The 19046-nt window shown below is 29.9% G+C and overlaps 1 protein-coding gene across 1 annotated transcript; it reads left to right on the top strand.

Annotated features, from left to right (window-relative positions):
• The first annotated feature begins 6570 nt into the window (after positions 1–6570).
• Positions 6571–11684, top strand: LOC7473582 (triacylglycerol lipase SDP1). Its single transcript, XM_002308873.4, has 3 exons — positions 6571–8845; positions 9692–9835; positions 10170–11684. Exons 1-3 carry the CDS (start codon positions 7427–7429, stop codon positions 11175–11177), a joined length of 2571 nt encoding a protein of 856 aa, XP_002308909.1. The 5' UTR covers positions 6571–7426; the 3' UTR covers positions 11178–11684.
• Positions 11685–19046: the final 7362 nt, after the last annotated feature.

Raw genomic sequence — 19046 nt, 5'->3', positions numbered from 1 at the left:
TAATATGGCAGCATTTTTGTTCCATTTCTTTACACTTGACATGCAAATACTGTATAATACAAAATCCAAAGCAGATAATTAGTGACTTTTAGATGTCTCAACCCTTCAATCATTGGTCCGCTGGACAAGTTGATCCGGAAAATTTATGACTTGAAACCTAAATTGTGCTGAGTTTTAAGTTAAATTAAAAAAGATATTAATTTAATAAAACTCGGTTAGTTCAATCAAGTTAATTTCAAGTGATTTTTTTAAAAGATTTTTTTAAAAAGAATTAGATGATGTTGTTTTAATAAAAATAATTAATCTAGATTAAAATGATGATATGTAAGTTAATCCGATAACTTGATAAATCATATTTTTTTTAACTTTGTTAAGCTATAAAGTTAATACGATAGATTAATGATATTTTCAAAGTATGTTTTGTTTGAAAAATTCCACATAAAATTTTAATTTAAAAAATATATATAAAAACAAATGGACTCCAACGCATAAAAAATTCTATATATTTGTGAAAGATATTGTTATTTTTAACTTTTATGGGTGTTTTTAAGAAGATGATAATAATGATGATGATATGTGTATGTATATATATTTTAATTGAATATATATATATATATATATATATATATATATATATATATTCGATTTAAAAATGCTTATAAAAAAGTAAATTACATCACATAATAAAATAAGTTTGCTTGCTTTTCTATTGGATTTGGTTCCGAAATAAAGATTTAGGAAATAAGTATCTCATAAACACATCAATTTCGATTCGATTTCTTTCATAAAATTTGGTTAAGAAATATTATTACTATAAAAACAAAAAACGTTCATTACTTAATTAACATTACATCCAACTTTTTTTTAAAATGTGTTTATATAAATAAATTAAAAAAAAATGGTTGGTTGGTTGGCTGAGAATTTAGCTGGCGACAAGATGTGGTTTAGGATTCTCGAGTCTTGACTATTGTAAGCCCAAAGGAGTGTAAGAGACTACGAGGGGGGACATGGAAGATGAAACCGCGTAGGATTTTCCTGAGCGGGCCCACTCTGAAGTTGCTGAACATGGGACCAGTCATGAGTTCGACCGCAATTGTCGGAGATCGGACGGTGTGATTGGAGGTGTTGGACTGGCCTTGTAGTAATATTTTTCAACACACTTGCTCTAGATTAGTTAGTTGTCTATGAATGTGAACACATGGGTTGATTAAGGCGGTTTTTAGAAATATCATTGTAATTTAAAATATTTTTAGTTTAAAAATATATTAAAATAATATTTTTTTTTATTTTTTAAAAATTATTTTTGATATTAACAAATCAAAATAATCTAAAAATATATAAACAAAAAAAATCCAAATTTTCATAAGTGGTTTCCTTTTCATGTTATGTGTTTGAATATAGGAGACGCAAAGATACGGTTTCCTTTCTTCTTCTATATGCCAATTTAAATATTGCAATTTCAAGCCGATGGAATTTATATGAATTTTAATATAAATAGATTTTTTAATATAAAATAAATACAAAGCAGTCTTTATAAATAAATAAATAAAAACAGGTTAGTTTATATTTAAAGAATCAAAGCTTAAGATGTAATTATATGTGAAGTCGGTAAAAAAAAAATTTATTTCGTGGGATATGCTATTTAATTAATCCAGGCAATGCTTGTGAAATTCATATGTTGCTTTCGTGGGATATGCTATTTAATTAATTAATCCAAGCAATGCTTGTGAAATTCACATGTGAGTAACTTGCAATAGACAAGAAGTTTGTGTTTCTTCTACAAGTCAACAAGCTATCCACAATGGCGTCATTTGTGCTTTGTTTAGCCACCAAGTATGGAGGAATCCAATATAATAAACTTCAGTGAAATTAAAAATACTTGGTAAAAGCTTAGGATCAAGAGGTTTGCTCTCTTTGTGGTTTCAGGTTCGAGCCATGTGGTTGCTCATATGATGGTCACTGGAGGCTTACATGGTCGTTAACTTTAAGGCCCGTGGGATTAGTCAAGGTGCACGCAAGCTGGCCCGGACACCCACGTTAAACTAAAAAAAAAAAAAATACTTCCCCTTATCAAAGTATAATTTTAAACTCTATGGGGATTAATTCAAGTTTTTTATAAGAGAATCGAATAAATTATCATTATTTTGTTAAATTACACCTTGTCTACTAGGTAGACTCACAAGATCTATGATTCAGAATCTAATTCAAACCAAGTTTCGAGTTAAATTGATTTTTGACACTGGCCTAATGAGATAAACTCATAACTCGGTTGAGTCGATCAAACTTTATCAGGTTGGCATTAAGGATTTCTTTTCAAAATAAAACAATATGATTTTAAACAAAAATAATAAACACGAGTTAATCTAATAACCTACGAGTTAATCCCATATTTATTTCTCTTTTTAAAATCAATACCAAGCCAAGTCTAAAAATGGATTTAAGAACTCCATGGTCCAAATACATTTAAGAACCGTGGTCCAATAGATTACTTCTAGACATTCACTAAAAACACCGTGGTCCAATAGATTTAAGAACCCTAAAAATGGATAAGCTAGAATCCAGCCCAAAAAAAAATTCCATGATTGCAAAACAGTGGTTCCCAACCCAAAACATCACCAAGCCCAATAAGAAAACACGGCCCATGTTATCCATTCGACTCTATTTGTTTCTTCCATATCTTAAATTTTTTATTTTGAGGAAATATATGCCTTGAAAATAATTTTCTATCCATTTAATCTTTCAATAACTTCCTTCCTTTGTTATTAAATAAATCCAATTGCACATCATTAAATATTTATTTAACATGTTATTGAAATAATTTTCCATTGTTAACCTGACAATATCATACGTCAATATTATTTTCAATAAGCTAAAAATACTCTTAATATATTTTTAAAATCACGTCCTCCATACATTGCAAATAATTCTCTATTAAAAAAAAAAACCCTAATTCTCTATTAAGAAAAAAAGTCATTTGGGGCTGCTGCCAGCCAATTTTCATTTATGTATTTATGATACTTTTAAATCCCAATTTATATTGGGACTTAAAGTAGAAAAAATTAGAAAAATTCATATTTTATTTCTAAACTTGTACTCTTTACTTTATTTGTCAATGAAAGCTATTTTCATTTTTTTATATTAAAACAACAAAATTATAACAAGGAAATCAATTTAATTTAAAAGTTTTATTTAAAATAGCGAATCAAAACTAATTTCGTGCCAAATTTTACTAGGCATTTGCCTTCCTGTTCATTTTAAGATTTATTTTTTTTTATTTTTTTTTTATCAAAATTTGAAATATAAGGAAAACATATTAGTAACTTTTTAATGGTTGTTAAACACGAATGTATTAAAAATATAATCTCCAACAATTGATTTTAACAAGTATAATTCCATGTAGAGTTATAGTCTCTACGTGCCAGCAACGTCCCAGCTTCGTGTGGAATCCTTTTCAAGGTTTATTTCACCTTTTTTTCACTCTTCTGCAATCTTTTAGCCATTTAGCAGATTTGTGGCCTGAGCAGCCGGTTATTTTTTATGTAAAAAACCGGAAATAGAAAAAATCTGAGACCCGAGTAACCAAATAATTAATTGATAATTTAAATAATATAAATAAAAATTTATAACAACAGTAAATAAAATAATAACAAAAAAGGTAAAAAAAACCGAAATAAGTGCATCCGAAGTATAAAAAAACTAATGCTGAAAAGCAAAATTGAAAAAAAACAAAAAAAAAACCTCATTTAAACTGGATAAACTTTCGAACTTCGTGATAATAGATATAAGATTGAGATAACCTTATATACAAAAAGTATGGAAAAAATAACCATTTAAAAGTTTAAAAGGAAAAGAAAAAATACACGAAAATCAATTTTGAATATATCAAATATTTAATGTTGAAATTAAAATAAATATATTTAAAAAAAACTAAAATCAACCCGCGTTAACTTTTGAAACCGTTGATTTTGGTCATGAATCCGAGACTAGCCCAGTAGAAGTCAGACAAAAAAAAACAAAGCAAATATATAAAAAAAGGATTAAAAAAATATTAGCTTAAAAAAAGAGAATAAAAACTAAGCATACTTCCTAAACTTGATCAAATTTCTAAAATTCACAGCTCGTGAAATCCTAGACTCGAGTTGAATCAAGAAACTTATTTCCCAACTAATTTAATTTTGAAGGATAAAATCATAAAAAAATATCAATTTTAAAAACTTGTAAAAACAAAAAAAAAATAGTAGTAAAAAGAATAAATATCAAATTTGATATAAAAACCCCCATGGATGATGAAATTGTAAAACAAATATAAAAAATAATCTCAAACAAAACAAATAGCAATAAAAAAAATAGAAACCGAATATAAAAAATAAAAAATGAAAGATGGTGAAATAAAAAAAACATTTTTAATTTTATAATGCAAACATGTTTTATTTTTATTTTTTTCTTAAAAACATCGAAGACATATACTCATTTGCACTATTCATTAGATTAGTGTAATGACATCATTTTCCTTCACATCTAAATATATTGAATTGGCTATTAGGTGCATCAAAGTTTTTTCACAAGACTTATTAATTATTACTAAATTGATCAAAAATAAATAAGTTATTTTTCATTTTAAAAGCATAGTGAAACTCTTGAAAGGGAAAAAAAATAAAACTAGTATTCAAGGGTTTTTTTTTTGTATTTTTATAATAGTGTTTTCATTATTATCAAGTTAGATAGGGGGATATTTGGTATTTGACTAAATATAACAAAAAATGTATTAATAAAACAAAGGCACAATGAAAAAAACCAAAATGCTCACATAAGCAAAAAAATAATAATTAAAATTTAGTGACCAAAAGCTTTTTTGTATTTCCATATTCGGTGGACAATTTGATATTTGACAATATATAATAAAAAAAAATAAAAAGTGGTTGGCATATGCAATGCACACGCCAACATGTGGAGGGTGCCCACACCCTTTGGGCGACATGTGTTGCTCTTCTTGACGGCTAAAATTCCCTTTCTACCAGGTTATTAAAAGTGTTAAAATGTCTTCTCTTTTTTTTATGGCGCTTGTGATCGATGATGACATGTTTTTGCATCGTTAATGCTTTCTTTCCCACCTATTTTCTCTATCCTCCCCTTGATTTTCTTGCTGGTCATGCAAAATTTCATAGATGTCTTCTAATTTATCGGGATTACTACTTTGTTCTTTTTTATTTTGATTTCTAATTTTTACTCTTGGGTTTTTTTGTAAAATTTTAATTTGTTTTCAATTTAAGCATTTAATCATAATTTTTGATATGCTATTGTTTTTAACGTGGTTCTCATTCTTTTGATTGTTATTTTGTTTGTCCTTTTGTTAAGTTGATTTTTCTTTTTAATTTGTTTATATTTTTATGATAATTTTGATCCTTATTCTTGTAATTACTATTTTTTGTTTTAAATCTTTTTGTATAATTGGAAATATTTTTTTTTAATTTCATCCTTTAACATTTGATTGATTGAGAATTGGACTTCAGGTGGGTTACGGGTTTAAAAAGTTAACGCGGGTTTACATTGTTTTTTTTCTAAATGGTTTTTTTTTTTATCTTCTTCATTTTTTTATCGGGTTATTTCAATTTCATTACTCGAATCGTAGGTTTGACGGGATGACCTAGGTTGGCTTGATCCTGATTAGTGGGGTTATAAGTTTGTTATGTTAACTTTGATTGATTAAGGCTGATTTTGTTAGATCTTTTTTTCTTCATTTTATCTTTTTGTATTTATGGGTTGAAAATTGAGTTATATTGCCGTTCTATTTTGAAAAAAATATTTTTTTTCTAGGTTATCTTGATCTTTTTTTTTAAAAAAATATTCATGTATTGTTGTTGTTTTTTTCCATATTTATTTTTAAAAAATAATTTATCTAACCTAGTTGAGTTTACGGTAAGAAATGCAATTTGTTTTATAAAAAAAATACATTTAAAATATTTAAAAATTATTTTTTAGACAATAAAAAAATAGACTATCCTTTGCGGCTTAGCGTGAAACCACAACTAAGTAAATAGAACGTTTTTTAAGGCATCTAAAGCAACAAACAGCTGTCAGCTAATAATAGAAAGAAAAGAAGTATAAGAAATTGTTTCGTCTAAACCACCCGTTGCTTTCCAATAGTGATTTTACTTCCGCTTTTATGTGTTTGTATTTTAAAAAATTAATTTTTTTTTAATATTTTTTAATAATTTTAATTTTAAAAAATCTAAAATAAAAATTAATTTTAATATATTTTTAAATTAAAAATATTTTAAAAAGCTTCCATTATTGTAACCAAATCTTTTCCAGCATGCTTTTGATGTGTTTGATATTATGTTTTGATGTGTTTGATATTATGTTTTGAAAGTGTTTTTAAAAATATTAAATTAATATTTTTTTTGTTTTTTTTATATTATATTAATATGTTAATATCAAAAATTATTTTTTAAAATTAAAAAAAATTATTTTAATATATTTTAAAATAAAAAATACCATCCTACTCCGAATCACATTTTGAATACTCAACTCCAATTATCCGATGGTTAAAACAAATGCTTCTTTTCTTCCAAACGAGTCATCATTCAGTATAGTTTTCTTTCCCTTATCCGCCTTTGATTGCAAAAGTCAATGTCAGAGCCATCACCCCCTCCTTGCTCAATCTTTACGTAACCGTATGTATATCCTTATCTTCTTCTAACATTTCCCAAGACTCCGATCCTGTATTTATTGTATTCACTTCACCCTTCTTCTCTCTTTCCTTCCCGAACGAAAACAAAGTCTCAATCTTTCATTCTCTGTTTGTCTAAAGTCTGTACATTCTTCACTTTCTCGAGTTGGGTTTCTTTCTTGAATTTGGTTTCTTGGGTTTGATTTTGTTTTTCAAGTGGATATTGCTATTTATTGGGTGGTGATATTGAGACCCTTTTGTTAGTTTTGTATTTTGGTTTTTGAGGTGGATGTAGTTTTTTTAGGGGTTTTAGGGTTTGGTTATTGAAAACTCATATGGCAAGGTTGGCTTCTGGCAATCTGGATTTATAAGATTCTGTTTTTCTTGTTGACACAGTACAGGATCAAAAGGGTTGGATTTTTGTTACTTGTCAATATCTTCTTATTTTGTGATAGCTAGTCCTTTTGCATTAGGATTGCATATCTTTATTCTATCTACTTCATTGTCTCTCTATATATTGCCATCCTATCCGGGGAGAGACAGATTCAATTGTTTTATTGTCCTTCTCATTCTCATTAGAATCAAAGTCTTGACATACAATCCTTTCACAATTGTGAAATTTGATTCCTTAGTGACCATCTATTGTAGCTGTTTCATATTTGTTTCGTTCAAGCTAATTCTGTTGTTAGATTTGAGACAAAAGAAGGCCCCGCTTCCAATTACAGACCACTTTCTTGTTTTGGTTTTAGCTAAGATATGGATATAAGCAATGAGGCCAGTGTTGACCCTTTCAAAATCGGACCTTCATCGATCATTGGTAGGACAATTGCTTTCAGAGTTCTGTTCTGTAAATCAATCTCACATTTGAGGCAAAAAATCTTTCATGTGTTGTTGAATTACATTTATAGAGTTGGTGAATTTGTGGCGCCTATGTTATCATGGTTTCATCCAAGGAATCCACAAGGGATATTGGCCATGATGACGATAATTGCATTTTTATTGAAAAGATATGCGAATGTTAAATTGAGGGCCGAAACAGCGTATAGGAGGAAATTTTGGAGGAATACGATGAGAACTGCGTTGACATACGAGGAGTGGTTTCATGCTGCTAAAATGCTTGATAAAGAGACCCCAAAGATGCATGAATGTGATCTCTATGATGAAGAACTAGTCAGGAACAAGCTTCAAGAGCTCCACCACCGTCGCCAAGAGGGATGTCTTAGAGATATAATCTTTTTTATGAGAGCCGATCTTGTAAGAAATCTCGGTAATATGTGTAACCCTGAGCTTCACAAGGGTAGGCTTCAAGTGCCCAAGCTCATAAAGGAATATATTGACGAGGTCTCAACTCAGTTAAGAATGGTTTGTGACTCCGATTCAGAGGAGCTTTCGTTGGAAGAAAAGCTTGCTTTCATGCATGAAACGAGACATGCTTTTGGGAGAACAGCTTTGCTTCTGAGTGGAGGTGCTTCACTTGGAGCGTTTCATGTGGGTGTGGTTAAAACACTGGTGGAGCACAAGCTTATGCCCCGAATAATTGCTGGTTCTAGTGTGGGGTCAATTATGTGTTCAGTTGTTGCCACCAGATCGTGGCCAGAGCTGCAAAGTTTTTTTGAGGATTCCTGGCACTCGTTTCAGTTTTTTGACCAATTGGGTGGAATTTTCACAGTTGTGAAGAGGGTCATGAGACAAGGAGCTGTTCATGAAATCCGGCAGTTGCAATGGATGTTAAGGCATCTTACAAGTAATCTTACATTTCAAGAAGCTTATGACATGACTGGTCGAATTCTTGGGATCACAGTTTGCTCACCTAGGAAGCATGAGCCCCCTAGATGCCTTAATTACCTTACTTCCCCTCATGTTGTTATATGGAGTGCAGTCACTGCTTCTTGTGCTTTTCCTGGCCTTTTTGAAGCCCAGGAACTAATGGCAAAGGACAGAAGTGGGGAACTTGTGCCTTATCACCCACCCTTTAATCTGGATCCTGAAGAAGGATCTGATGCACCTATGCGTAGGTGGAGGGATGGTAGCCTGGAGATTGATTTACCAATGATACAATTGAAGGAACTATTCAATGTCAATCATTTTATTGTAAGTCAAGCGAATCCTCACATTGCTCCATTGTTGAGACTGAAGGATATAGTCAGGGCATATGGGGGTAGCTTTGCTGCCAAGGTAATGCACACATTGCTTTAAACTTACCTTTTCTTCTGTCTCATTTGCTCTTGGTGTGTATTTGTTATTATATTTGTCATTGAACATCAAAAGTCTTCTCAAGATGCTTGCTTTTCTTTTTTGTCATTGAACTTTACCAGCTTGGTTGTTAATTTACTTTGGAAATGCTTAGTTTTTATTCCCGTCCCTGGATAGAGTGTGAGTCAAAAAATTTCTGTCTATTTAAACTATTTGGATCAATGCCTCACGGATTTTGACTCTCCAGTTCATCGTTTTGGTCCTTTTCACCATTAGTCATCTTCTTTTTTAATGTATAGCTATTCCAGTTAGAGGCTGAAAATTCTTTGTAAATCACTCATGACATGTGAACTCTTCATATGAACTCCATACAACAGACTTGACTAATGGTCATGTTTGCTTTGCAGTGGTTTAGGATCTTAAAACTAGTGATTCTAGCGATTCAATTGATGGTTGGTTGAGTTGATGTTAGGGAATGCAAGAGGATTGGGTTGAGTTGATGTTAGGGAATGCAAGAGGATTGGGGATTTGACTTCTTTCCTTAACAAAATGTTTTCTTTGTTGGTGTAGATTAATAGTTCTAGATGTAGGTTTTGAATATGACTCAAAACGCAATATCTGGGGTAGTGATCGTCTAAGCTGGTAGCCTTTACAAACAGAAGGTGTACTTGCATAGAGATATTTCAGTTATAATGCTTGTTCTCAGTTATAATTCTTGTTTCTTGGTCCTTTCTTGAAGTTGAGTGCTTCTTTTTCATATTTTTCAGCCTTTATCTTTTACAGTTCTGATGAAACAAAAATAATCCATTTTGGTGTTTAACTTTGTAGCTTGCTCATCTCGCTGAGATGGAGGTAAAACATAGATGCAATCAGGTATTGGAACTTGGTTTTCCATTAGGTGGACTTGCCAAGCTTTTTGCTCAAGAATGGGAAGGTGATGTTACTGTTGTTATGCCTGCCACACTCGCTCAGGTACATGTCAAATGAAAATTTTACACCTCAGTAAGGTGGCAGTTAAAACCATGATATCAATTAACCTGGGACCTAGAATTGTAAGGTGTATATATACGTTTCTTAATTAGTGTAGGAATGGTGAAATCAAAAGCTCATCAATCTGTCCATATATGATTTAAAACCCATATTTTCTGATCATATTTCCGTGCGTTGTATGGCATGTGAATTAATTACATATTTCTGTGGTCCATTGTCAAAAAAAGAAAACAGAATTATGCGGAATGAATTAAAAGACAATCTTTCCCATGGTGACTTACTGGCTGTTTGAATTCAATTCTTGTTTATGATGCAGTACTCAAAAATTATTCAAAACCCAAATCACTTGGAGCTTCAAAAGGCATCAAACCAAGGCAGAAGGTGCACATGGGAGAAGCTTTCTGCCATAAAAGCTAATTGTGGTATTGAGCTTGCTCTTGATGAGTGTGTTTCTGTTCTGAACCACATGCGTAGACTCAAAAGGAGTGCTGAGAGAGCTGCTGCTGCTTCTCATGGCCAAGCAAGCTCTGCGAGCACATTGAGATTTAGTGCTTCAAAAAGAATTCCTTCTTGGAATTGCATCGCAAGAGAAAACTCAACAGGCTCACTTGAAGAAGACTTCCTTGCTGATGTTGCTTCAACATTCCATCAAGGAGTTGGTGTGGCTGGAGGAACTTCTACTGGTAGGAATTTGAGAACACAACGCAACCTACATCATGATGGAAGTGATAGTGAATCTGAAAGTGTAGATTTGAATTCTTGGACAAGATCTGGCGGGCCTTTGATGAGGACTGCTTCTGCAAATAAGTTCATTGACTTTGTCCAAAGTCTGGATGTTGATTCTGAGCTAAGGAAAGGCTTCATGGCTCATCCTAACTCGCCTGGGGCTCAGATGGGAGGCAGGGATCCATATAATCAGATCTCAAGAGTGACAACCCCAGATAGAAATTCAGAAAGTGAGTTTGATCAGAGAGATTTTAGCAATAGAAATTCTACTGGTGGTTCTAGCATTACAGTCACCGAAGGAGATTTTTTGCAGCCTGAAAGAATCCATAACGGGTTTGTGCTGAATATTGTAAAGAAAGAAGATTTGGCACATCCCAATAGGATCCATGATTTGGAGAATTACAATAGTGAAGTTCCTGAATGTGTTCAGCTTGATTGTCCTGAAAAGGACATGGATGCTAGCTCAGAATCGGACTATGCTGCAGAGGAAGACGACTCCCCTGCAACAGATTCCTTGCATAAATCAGCTTCCACTCTTGATCACACAGATGATTCTGTCGTTCATGACATTCAGGAGAAGCATGTCGTGGATGGTTAACTTTGAGTTTCTTCTGCATTACTGTACCAAAATATTGGGTGGAGTTGATTCCCGGGTTACTGTCAATCAAAGGTTTCCGACTTTCCGTCACAACTGGAGTCACAACTGGAGTATCATAGACGAGATTTAGAATCTGTTTGTTTTTTATTTTAAAAGTGTTTTCTAAAAAAATTTTGATTTTATTTTTGTTTAAAATTAATATTATTTTGGTTTTTTCGTATTATTTTGATATGTTGATATTAAAAATAAATTTTTAAAAATAAAAAATATTATTTTAATATATTTTTAAGTAAAAAATACACTTTGAAAAATAATCATTATTTTAAAAAAGGATGTTCTTAGTAGTGAATTATAAAAAACAATTGAAAGCAATCTGGCAGCGTCAGGCTATTGCTGTTGTAAACTAATTTTGTGCGCATACTATGCAACAATTGTAATCCACATGCTTAGATTTCAGCCAACGAGATGGAATTTGACCCTCTCTCTATGAATGCATGTGTATGCTCATGAATGTGTGTTGACTTGGAAGTTTATTTGCCGGGAGAGCTCCTGTCCACCGGCGACTTGAGTCCATTAGCTTGTTGACTTGATCTTCATCACTCTTGCTAGGCGAAGATATCTGATTGCTTTGAGCCCTTTGTGTGTTGCATTGCATTCAGATTTGAAGGGCTTCATTATAGTCGATTGGACACGGCCACAGGTCCATTATGGTCTCGTGGAAAAAAATTAAAGAACTTTTTTTTGGATATTAACATAGGAAAAAAAATCACAGTCCGAAAAAATAGCAAAATTTAGCTAATTTTTGTCAAGTCATTTAGCAATTTAAGAGGGTAGTATGTATCATCTGCTTCTCACTAAATTATATCAATTGTATCACACACACTCCTCAAGTGAAAACCCTTTAAACTTGAAACTTGTATAGACTCATATTATTTTGTGCTTAATTTTCATCAAATAAATGGAGATGATGAGATTCGAACTGATGACCGCTTGGTCATCAACCCAATAGTTTAAACTGTTAGGTGAGGTCTCAATAAATGATATATATTATTCTCTAACAAGTAGTATGTATCATCCACTATTCATTAAATTATGTTAATTTTTAAAATATTTTATGAATTATATTATTTTTTAAAAATAATAATGTAATAAATTCCAAAAAAAAACTCGTGAAAATGAAGGTCTGTTAATTTTGATGGGCAAACTTTTGTTTGGAGTGTTGTCGTTGTTGGAGCATTCGCTTTGCTTTGTGCCAAGTACTCTTTCTTTCAATCTGGTCAAGCCAGCCATATTAAAAAAAAACCACACGAAACCAAGAACGACTAAAGGAGAGTCTGACAAATTGACATGGCAAGATGGCTAGGCGGCCATTCTCATCTCCTTTATACAATTCCTTCTTCTTTTTCTCTCGCACGTAAATTTCATTTTACACATGTTTATACGACTTCATCGCCATTGTTGCCGAAATCACAACAGTGGAGAGCATGACGATAGCAGCAAATTGCATCAGATTGTCCCATATCGTTTATTCATTCAAAACTCATGTTGATGAGAGGAAATGGCATTGAAAAGTTGCTGAGAATATTTGAATCATGTTGCTCATGGTCTTGCTTATTATTCAAGTGGGATAGGTATTCTTTAATCGAATGCGTTTTTTCAAGTGCTCATGGCGCTGAATCCTATACTTAAGTTGATATATTCGACCCGAGACATTGTTTATGTATTTGAATAATCATAGATGATGAAGACTAGTTCAAACCATTGAGATTAGGTTTTAACTTGTATTTTAGTTTAATTTATTTGAATTTTTAGTTGAAATTTATTAATTAGATTTTATTTGTTGGGCTTGATTTAATTATTGTTGGGTATCGTATATAGTGTGCTATAACCCCAATTACTTGTTCTAGTTAGGATTTTTGTATTTGTATCGTATTTTTCTAAATGTAAGGGAGTTTTTGATGAATTAAATAAAAATTGCAGAGTTGCGTATTTTCTCAACCCTCAATCTTCTCTTTTCTATCCTTTTCTTCTCTTTCTTTGTTTTTAATTCTTAGTTTCTTTTTTATTTAATTCTTTTTTATTCATTGTTCCGCATCAATCTATTAACAAAAAATATATAGGAAGTGAGTTTTTCACTGTAAATTGTTACGGTAAAATTACTTTATTTGCCATTGGATGGAAATAAATGGGAGCCATAGTGGGCGACAAGGGTAATTCAATCTTTTTCAGTGATCTATTAGTCATTAAAAGATTGTTCGAGAGTACGCTAGTCTTTTTTATTTTTTTTGCACAAATGTATTTACCTCAAGGTCAACAAAATCTAGAACTGTTGATCAAGGGTTATTCCGTCCCTTCAAAAACTTTAAAACAATAAAATTACTTATTTATCCCTTAGTTAAAAAATAAAAGTTGTTGACCAAGGGATTTTTTGGTTTTTATGCTTCTTAGAATACAATAAAAATAAATTTTTATCATTAGAAAAGACAAAAAAAAGGCATTTGTTTAGGGTTTTTTTAAGTTGGAAAATAATTTTTTATTTTAAAAAACTGTTGGCACAAGTGACATCATCCGATGGATAAACCTGCCATTTCGTCGTGTCTTTAGAAGCATTATTATGTCCTCTTTCTACTAGTGTGGCGACGGATGGTTGGTGGATTTTCGCTAGCGGTCGGTTTTTTCTCTCTCTTCTTTTCCTTCTCTTCCAGAGAAAGCACACGCTTGTCTTTTTTTTTCAATTTCAATCCCTATGTTTTTTATTTCTTATTTTCTTGGTTGGCCCTTTTATATAAAAAAAATTATGTTTTCAATTTAGTTCTTAAATTATATTTTGTCATATATTATTTTTTCCAATTTGATCTATATTGTTTTAATTTTTGATTTTTTTCCTTGGCTCTTTTGTTAAATTTTTATTGGTTTTAAATTTTATTCTTGAATCAAAATTTATGTTTTTTTTTTTTAATTTAGCCCTCATTCTTTTGATTTCTTTTTCTTTTTGTTAAATATTTTTCCTTTTAATTTAACCCTCTTTAAATTTTCTTTATACCCTCTAATTTATTTTTATTTTGATTTTCACCCTCATTTTTTTAATTATTATTTTTTGTGAGATTGATTTTTTTTCCCCCGGGTCTCATCCTTCGACGTTTGATTTGTTGGAGATTGGACTTCTTGGTTTTTTTATTTGTGGTGCTTCTGATCTAATGACATGGGTCACGAGTTTGAAAAGTTAATACAGTTCGGTATCTTTTTTTTTTATGATTTTATCATTCTACATTATTGTTTTTTTTAAAGATTGATTTTGTGGTTATCTTCAATCTTTTTTCTATCGGTTTATCTTGGTCTCAAAACATAGACCACAAGTTTTGCAGACCTTTTTTGAATAAAGATTTTTTTAAAAAAATATTTTATTTGTATTTAATTCTTGAAGAATTTTTATTTTATTTTATACATATGAGCTTTATTTTATAAATTAATATTTATTTTGAAATAATATTTCTAATATATTCAACTTTGTATAATATTTTTTCTTCTTTTTATTCAATTATTTTTATGTGTTTTTATTTCTATGATCTTATATTGATTTTAATAAATAACTTTAGTACACATAAACGACTAAATATCTCATTTTACAATATCAAATATCTTAATCTACATCTACATATATCTCTTATTTTTTTACAGTTTATATTTTAGTTATTATTAACGACTTGTTTTTTATTTACATAAATGATTATCGATTTATTTGATTAGATACTTGCATAATTTTTTTAATTTATACTTTAAATTTTTTATGTATAAAAACATATAAAAATAGCTTGCATACCCAGTTTGTTGTTTTTAAAATAAATTATGACCTACGGTTAAATATGGATCAAATAGCTAGTACATTATATATAAAACATGACATGTACGAGTTAGTATTAATAGTGACACAGATAGATTAAGTTATTAGGTGAATCACTAATTATTTTTATAATTTAATTAAATAAGAAAACTAAATTCATAACTATTTAATTGTTTAAACTCTGAGATAATATTAAAAAAATTATTTTAATTCATAAATTTAAGATATTGAATGATTTAATATTCATCTCCCAAGAAAACTCCCATGAGCCCAAAACGAGAATCCCTCTTGAAAGCGTTAGTGATATACGGATGAGTTTGGAAATATGGTGTTAATCATGTTCTAAAAAATTTTGATTTTTTTTTTATTTAAAATATATTTTTTAATGTTTTAAGATGATGTTTTGATGTTAAAAATAATTTTTAAAAAATAAAAAAAATTATTTTAATATATTTTTAAATAAAAAATATTTTAAATTATCACAATTTCTACCGTTCTAAACAAGCTGTAATGAATATAGACTGACAATCACCACGTCAACTGACAGGTATCATGAAAATCTCTGGAGGAAACATCATTTTTCCTTGGAACCTTTATGCACGCCCAATAACTCTTTAATTGAGGCAGGAAAAAAATTTGGAAGAAGTGAGTTTGTTCTTTGTACTTTAAAAAATAATTTTGAAATTATTTGAATGTTTTATATATATATATATATATATATATATATATATATATATATATATATATATATAATTTTAGATTATTTTGATATGTTAAAAATAAAATAAAAAAATATTATTTTAAATAAAAAATATTTTAAAAAATAACAACAACAATATTTGATTTTCACGTTTCATTGATTAAAGTAGGGTAGGGTTAATGTTAACTATAATCTTTAGTTTATGTACATTCTATATTGATATATAATGTGGTCTCTTGTCATTTAATTTTCTCAATGCACTCCCTACACTACAATTCCATCTATTAATATGATTTTTCATCCTATTTCATCTTCACCAATTATTTTTAGCTGTTTGTTTTGAAAATATACCTTGAAATACCCTACTTCCAAAGCCTTAAACAAGAATAAGAAAGAAAGAAGAGAAAAACACATCAAGAAGAATTAAAGAAAAAAAAAATACAAGGGCTAGCAAGCAAATTAAAGAAGAGAAAGTATACAACACGAATGATGAGGGCATATGACTAGTTCACATTCATCATCAAAGACAAGAACAGAAGGAGTGGATATGAACAAGTCAAAACAGAAAACACCATTTTCTCTTTTCCTCTCGTTGGATGCTTCTTCTCATACTCAATTGACATCCCATTGTGAGTGCCACCCACTGAGTTTACAAGGACCAAATTAGCCATATTGTGGGCTGTCATGCCCCCAGGGTAACAAATAAAAAAACAATAGAAAAGAAAGCGACTTCCTTTTTTATTATTACTCTTGCGGAGCTGCCCATGTGTGAATGCACAGTTGTGCGTCCTGCAGGACACTATTGTATTATATTTTTTAAATTTAATAAAAGCGATGTTTAAGAGGATGATAATCGTTGTTTTTTAAAGTGTTTTTCGTTCAGAAATATATTGAAATAATATTTTTTTATTTTTTTAAATTATTTTTTATGACAGCATATCAAAATAATCTAGAAACACCAAAAATATATTAATTTAAAGCAAAATAAATATAACTTTTTTTAATTTTTTTAAAAATAATTTTAAAATAAAAAAACAATCATTTACCATATGATTGTTTATATTGCTCAGCCGGATCCATTAACTAATTCAGGGATGGGTAAGGAATGAGATGATAATCTAAGTTAATATAGATGAATTAAAAAGATGTTGTTTTAATTTTTTTTTAAATAAAATATAAACAATCATTAAAAGATTAACTAAAAGCTGTTAAAAGTAAGGTATTTTTTCTACTTTTTATATTTTATCAAAAAAGTTTTTTAAAAAATAAGGGATTTTCTTCTGAAAGTGTTTTATCCGAATCCGCGTGCCTCGTTTACCATATCATCTTCTAGAATACATATAACATATACTATCTCATCATTAAAATAATATATATTAAAGTTTTCAGTCTATACATATCAAATAAATATTGTCATGGTAAAAAATTACAAAATATATACTTATTATGCTGTCAACTAGTTAATTAATTAATGAAAAAAAATGGACGGAGATTCGAACCTAACACCTAGTAAGTATTATATGTTTTTTTATTTTTTTTAGTTCATTGCGTGGTATTAAATTTTGCCGTAATTGTGGAGCTAGCCTTTGTCTACATTCTAACCTTCTCCCCAGTTTTCCTTCCTGCCTATGCATAAAATAGAATAAATGCCAACCATCTTTAGATTTCCTCCTACCATTATAATAAATATAGCAAGTTGTGAAAGTGATGGGATAAGATGTTTTTTAAGTCAAACTATGGGGTCACTCTCCTCGTTCCTTCTGGCTTAATTTCATTTTTCCAATAAAATATTTAGTTAATTTATTAAAGAACCAATTCAATCCAATAACTTAAACTGTTAGGTGAGACTTTAAGATATAATTTGTATTATTCTCTAACACATCCCCTCAAGTTAAAGTCCTCTGGACTTAAAACTTGCACAGGCTCGCATTATCTTGTGCTTGATTTTTATCAAATAAATAGGGATAATGAGATTCGAACTCGTGACCGCTTGGTCATAAAGGCTCTGATACCATATCAAAGAAACATCTCAACCCAATAACTTAAGCTGTTAGGTGAGGCTTCAAGATATGATTTATATTATTCTCTAATATAATTAATCAACATCGTGTATATGTAGTGTATAGTCACTATAGTTTTATTCGTAAAAGTATCTTAACTTTTAATTTTATACATATATGACTATGGTGGGATTATCTCGCTAGTATAATGTGAATATTGTTTTAATTTTGATTTGTATATGATAAAACTATATCATCAATATAATCCAAGTAATGTGTTCTTTGATAATTAGAATAATCTATATTTTTTGTAGGAGGTAGCATATCAATGAAGAGATTGAATTCCATCTTTCTTCTTGATTTTATTTGTCCATGCACCTTACTGGTGGCATTATATGGAGACCATGCGTGTCTAGTGCCTTTTCATGCTATTAAAAAATAATAAAAATAATAATTAAGCTCACATTCCATGGACAAAACAGGAAGGAGGACCGAGTTGAAATACCAATTGCCTAGATGATCGAATTGAATGATTTTAAACTTTCAAAATACTGATTTGAGATTCAGTTAAAAGTTAGGGAGAGATTTGTGATCAGTTAAAATAATAATTGATCATTGATGTTTCATTCGGGTACTTTTCAAAACCAAATTTTACCCCCAAAGTTCTATATATATATAAAGTTGTCACGTGAAAAAATTAAAAGAACAAATTTTAATTCCTGAATTAATTTTTCAAATATCTTTTTTTAATTATCATGTCCGTCAACATTGCTTTTTTTTTTCTCTCCAAATATATGTTCAGTTATAATACAAAGCAAGACATGAAAAGTTCTCTTTTTTTTTTTGAATTTTATTGCCATTTGTACTAAACCATTTTATATATAAATATATATATATATATATATATATTGACACGCACACATTCAACTGGCATCATTGTTTTCACTCTTCTTTTTTTTCTTTTTTATGCTATGGGATTGGGACAGTGGGTCAAATTGTAAAAGTAGATCGAACCTCGTCAAGTTTTAAAATTTTAAAGGTGAAAATTGAGTTTTGTGTGTGAGATCTATAAAAAAATTAAAAAAAAACAAAAGAAATTAACTTTTATAATTAAATTTTATATATAATTAAATTATATCTGACCATAACCTCAATCATGAAAGCTAAAACAAACACTCAACATATGCGGTAATTGAGGGAAAGGCTTCTTTCTTTATAGGGTTCATGGGAAACAAAATGAGAAAGCTAGGTGTCCCTTTTCACTTGTGTTGCTTGTCAACAATACAAGTCTACGCCAAAAGTCAAAAGAAAAGGATGTTAAAAATGAT

Source organism: Populus trichocarpa, chromosome 6, assembly GCF_000002775.5.
Source record: "Populus trichocarpa isolate Nisqually-1 chromosome 6, P.trichocarpa_v4.1, whole genome shotgun sequence".
Classification (NCBI taxonomy): Eukaryota; Viridiplantae; Streptophyta; class Magnoliopsida; order Malpighiales; family Salicaceae; genus Populus; species Populus trichocarpa.
This window is presented reverse-complemented; position numbering and strand designations above follow the sequence as displayed.

What these genes read in the sequence shown, in the direction of transcription:
- LOC7473582 (XM_002308873.4), top strand. Translation starts at nt 7,427, where the DNA reads ATGGATATAAGCAATGAGGCCAGTGTTGACCCTTTCAAAATCGGACCT. An exon ending in GGGGTAGCTTTGCTGCCAAG is followed by an intron (nt 8,846 to 9,691) that starts GTAATGCACACA and finishes TTAACTTTGTAG; the next exon opens with CTTGCTCATCTCGCTGAGAT. An exon ending in TGCCTGCCACACTCGCTCAG is followed by an intron (nt 9,836 to 10,169) that starts GTACATGTCAAA and finishes TTTATGATGCAG; the next exon opens with TACTCAAAAATTATTCAAAA.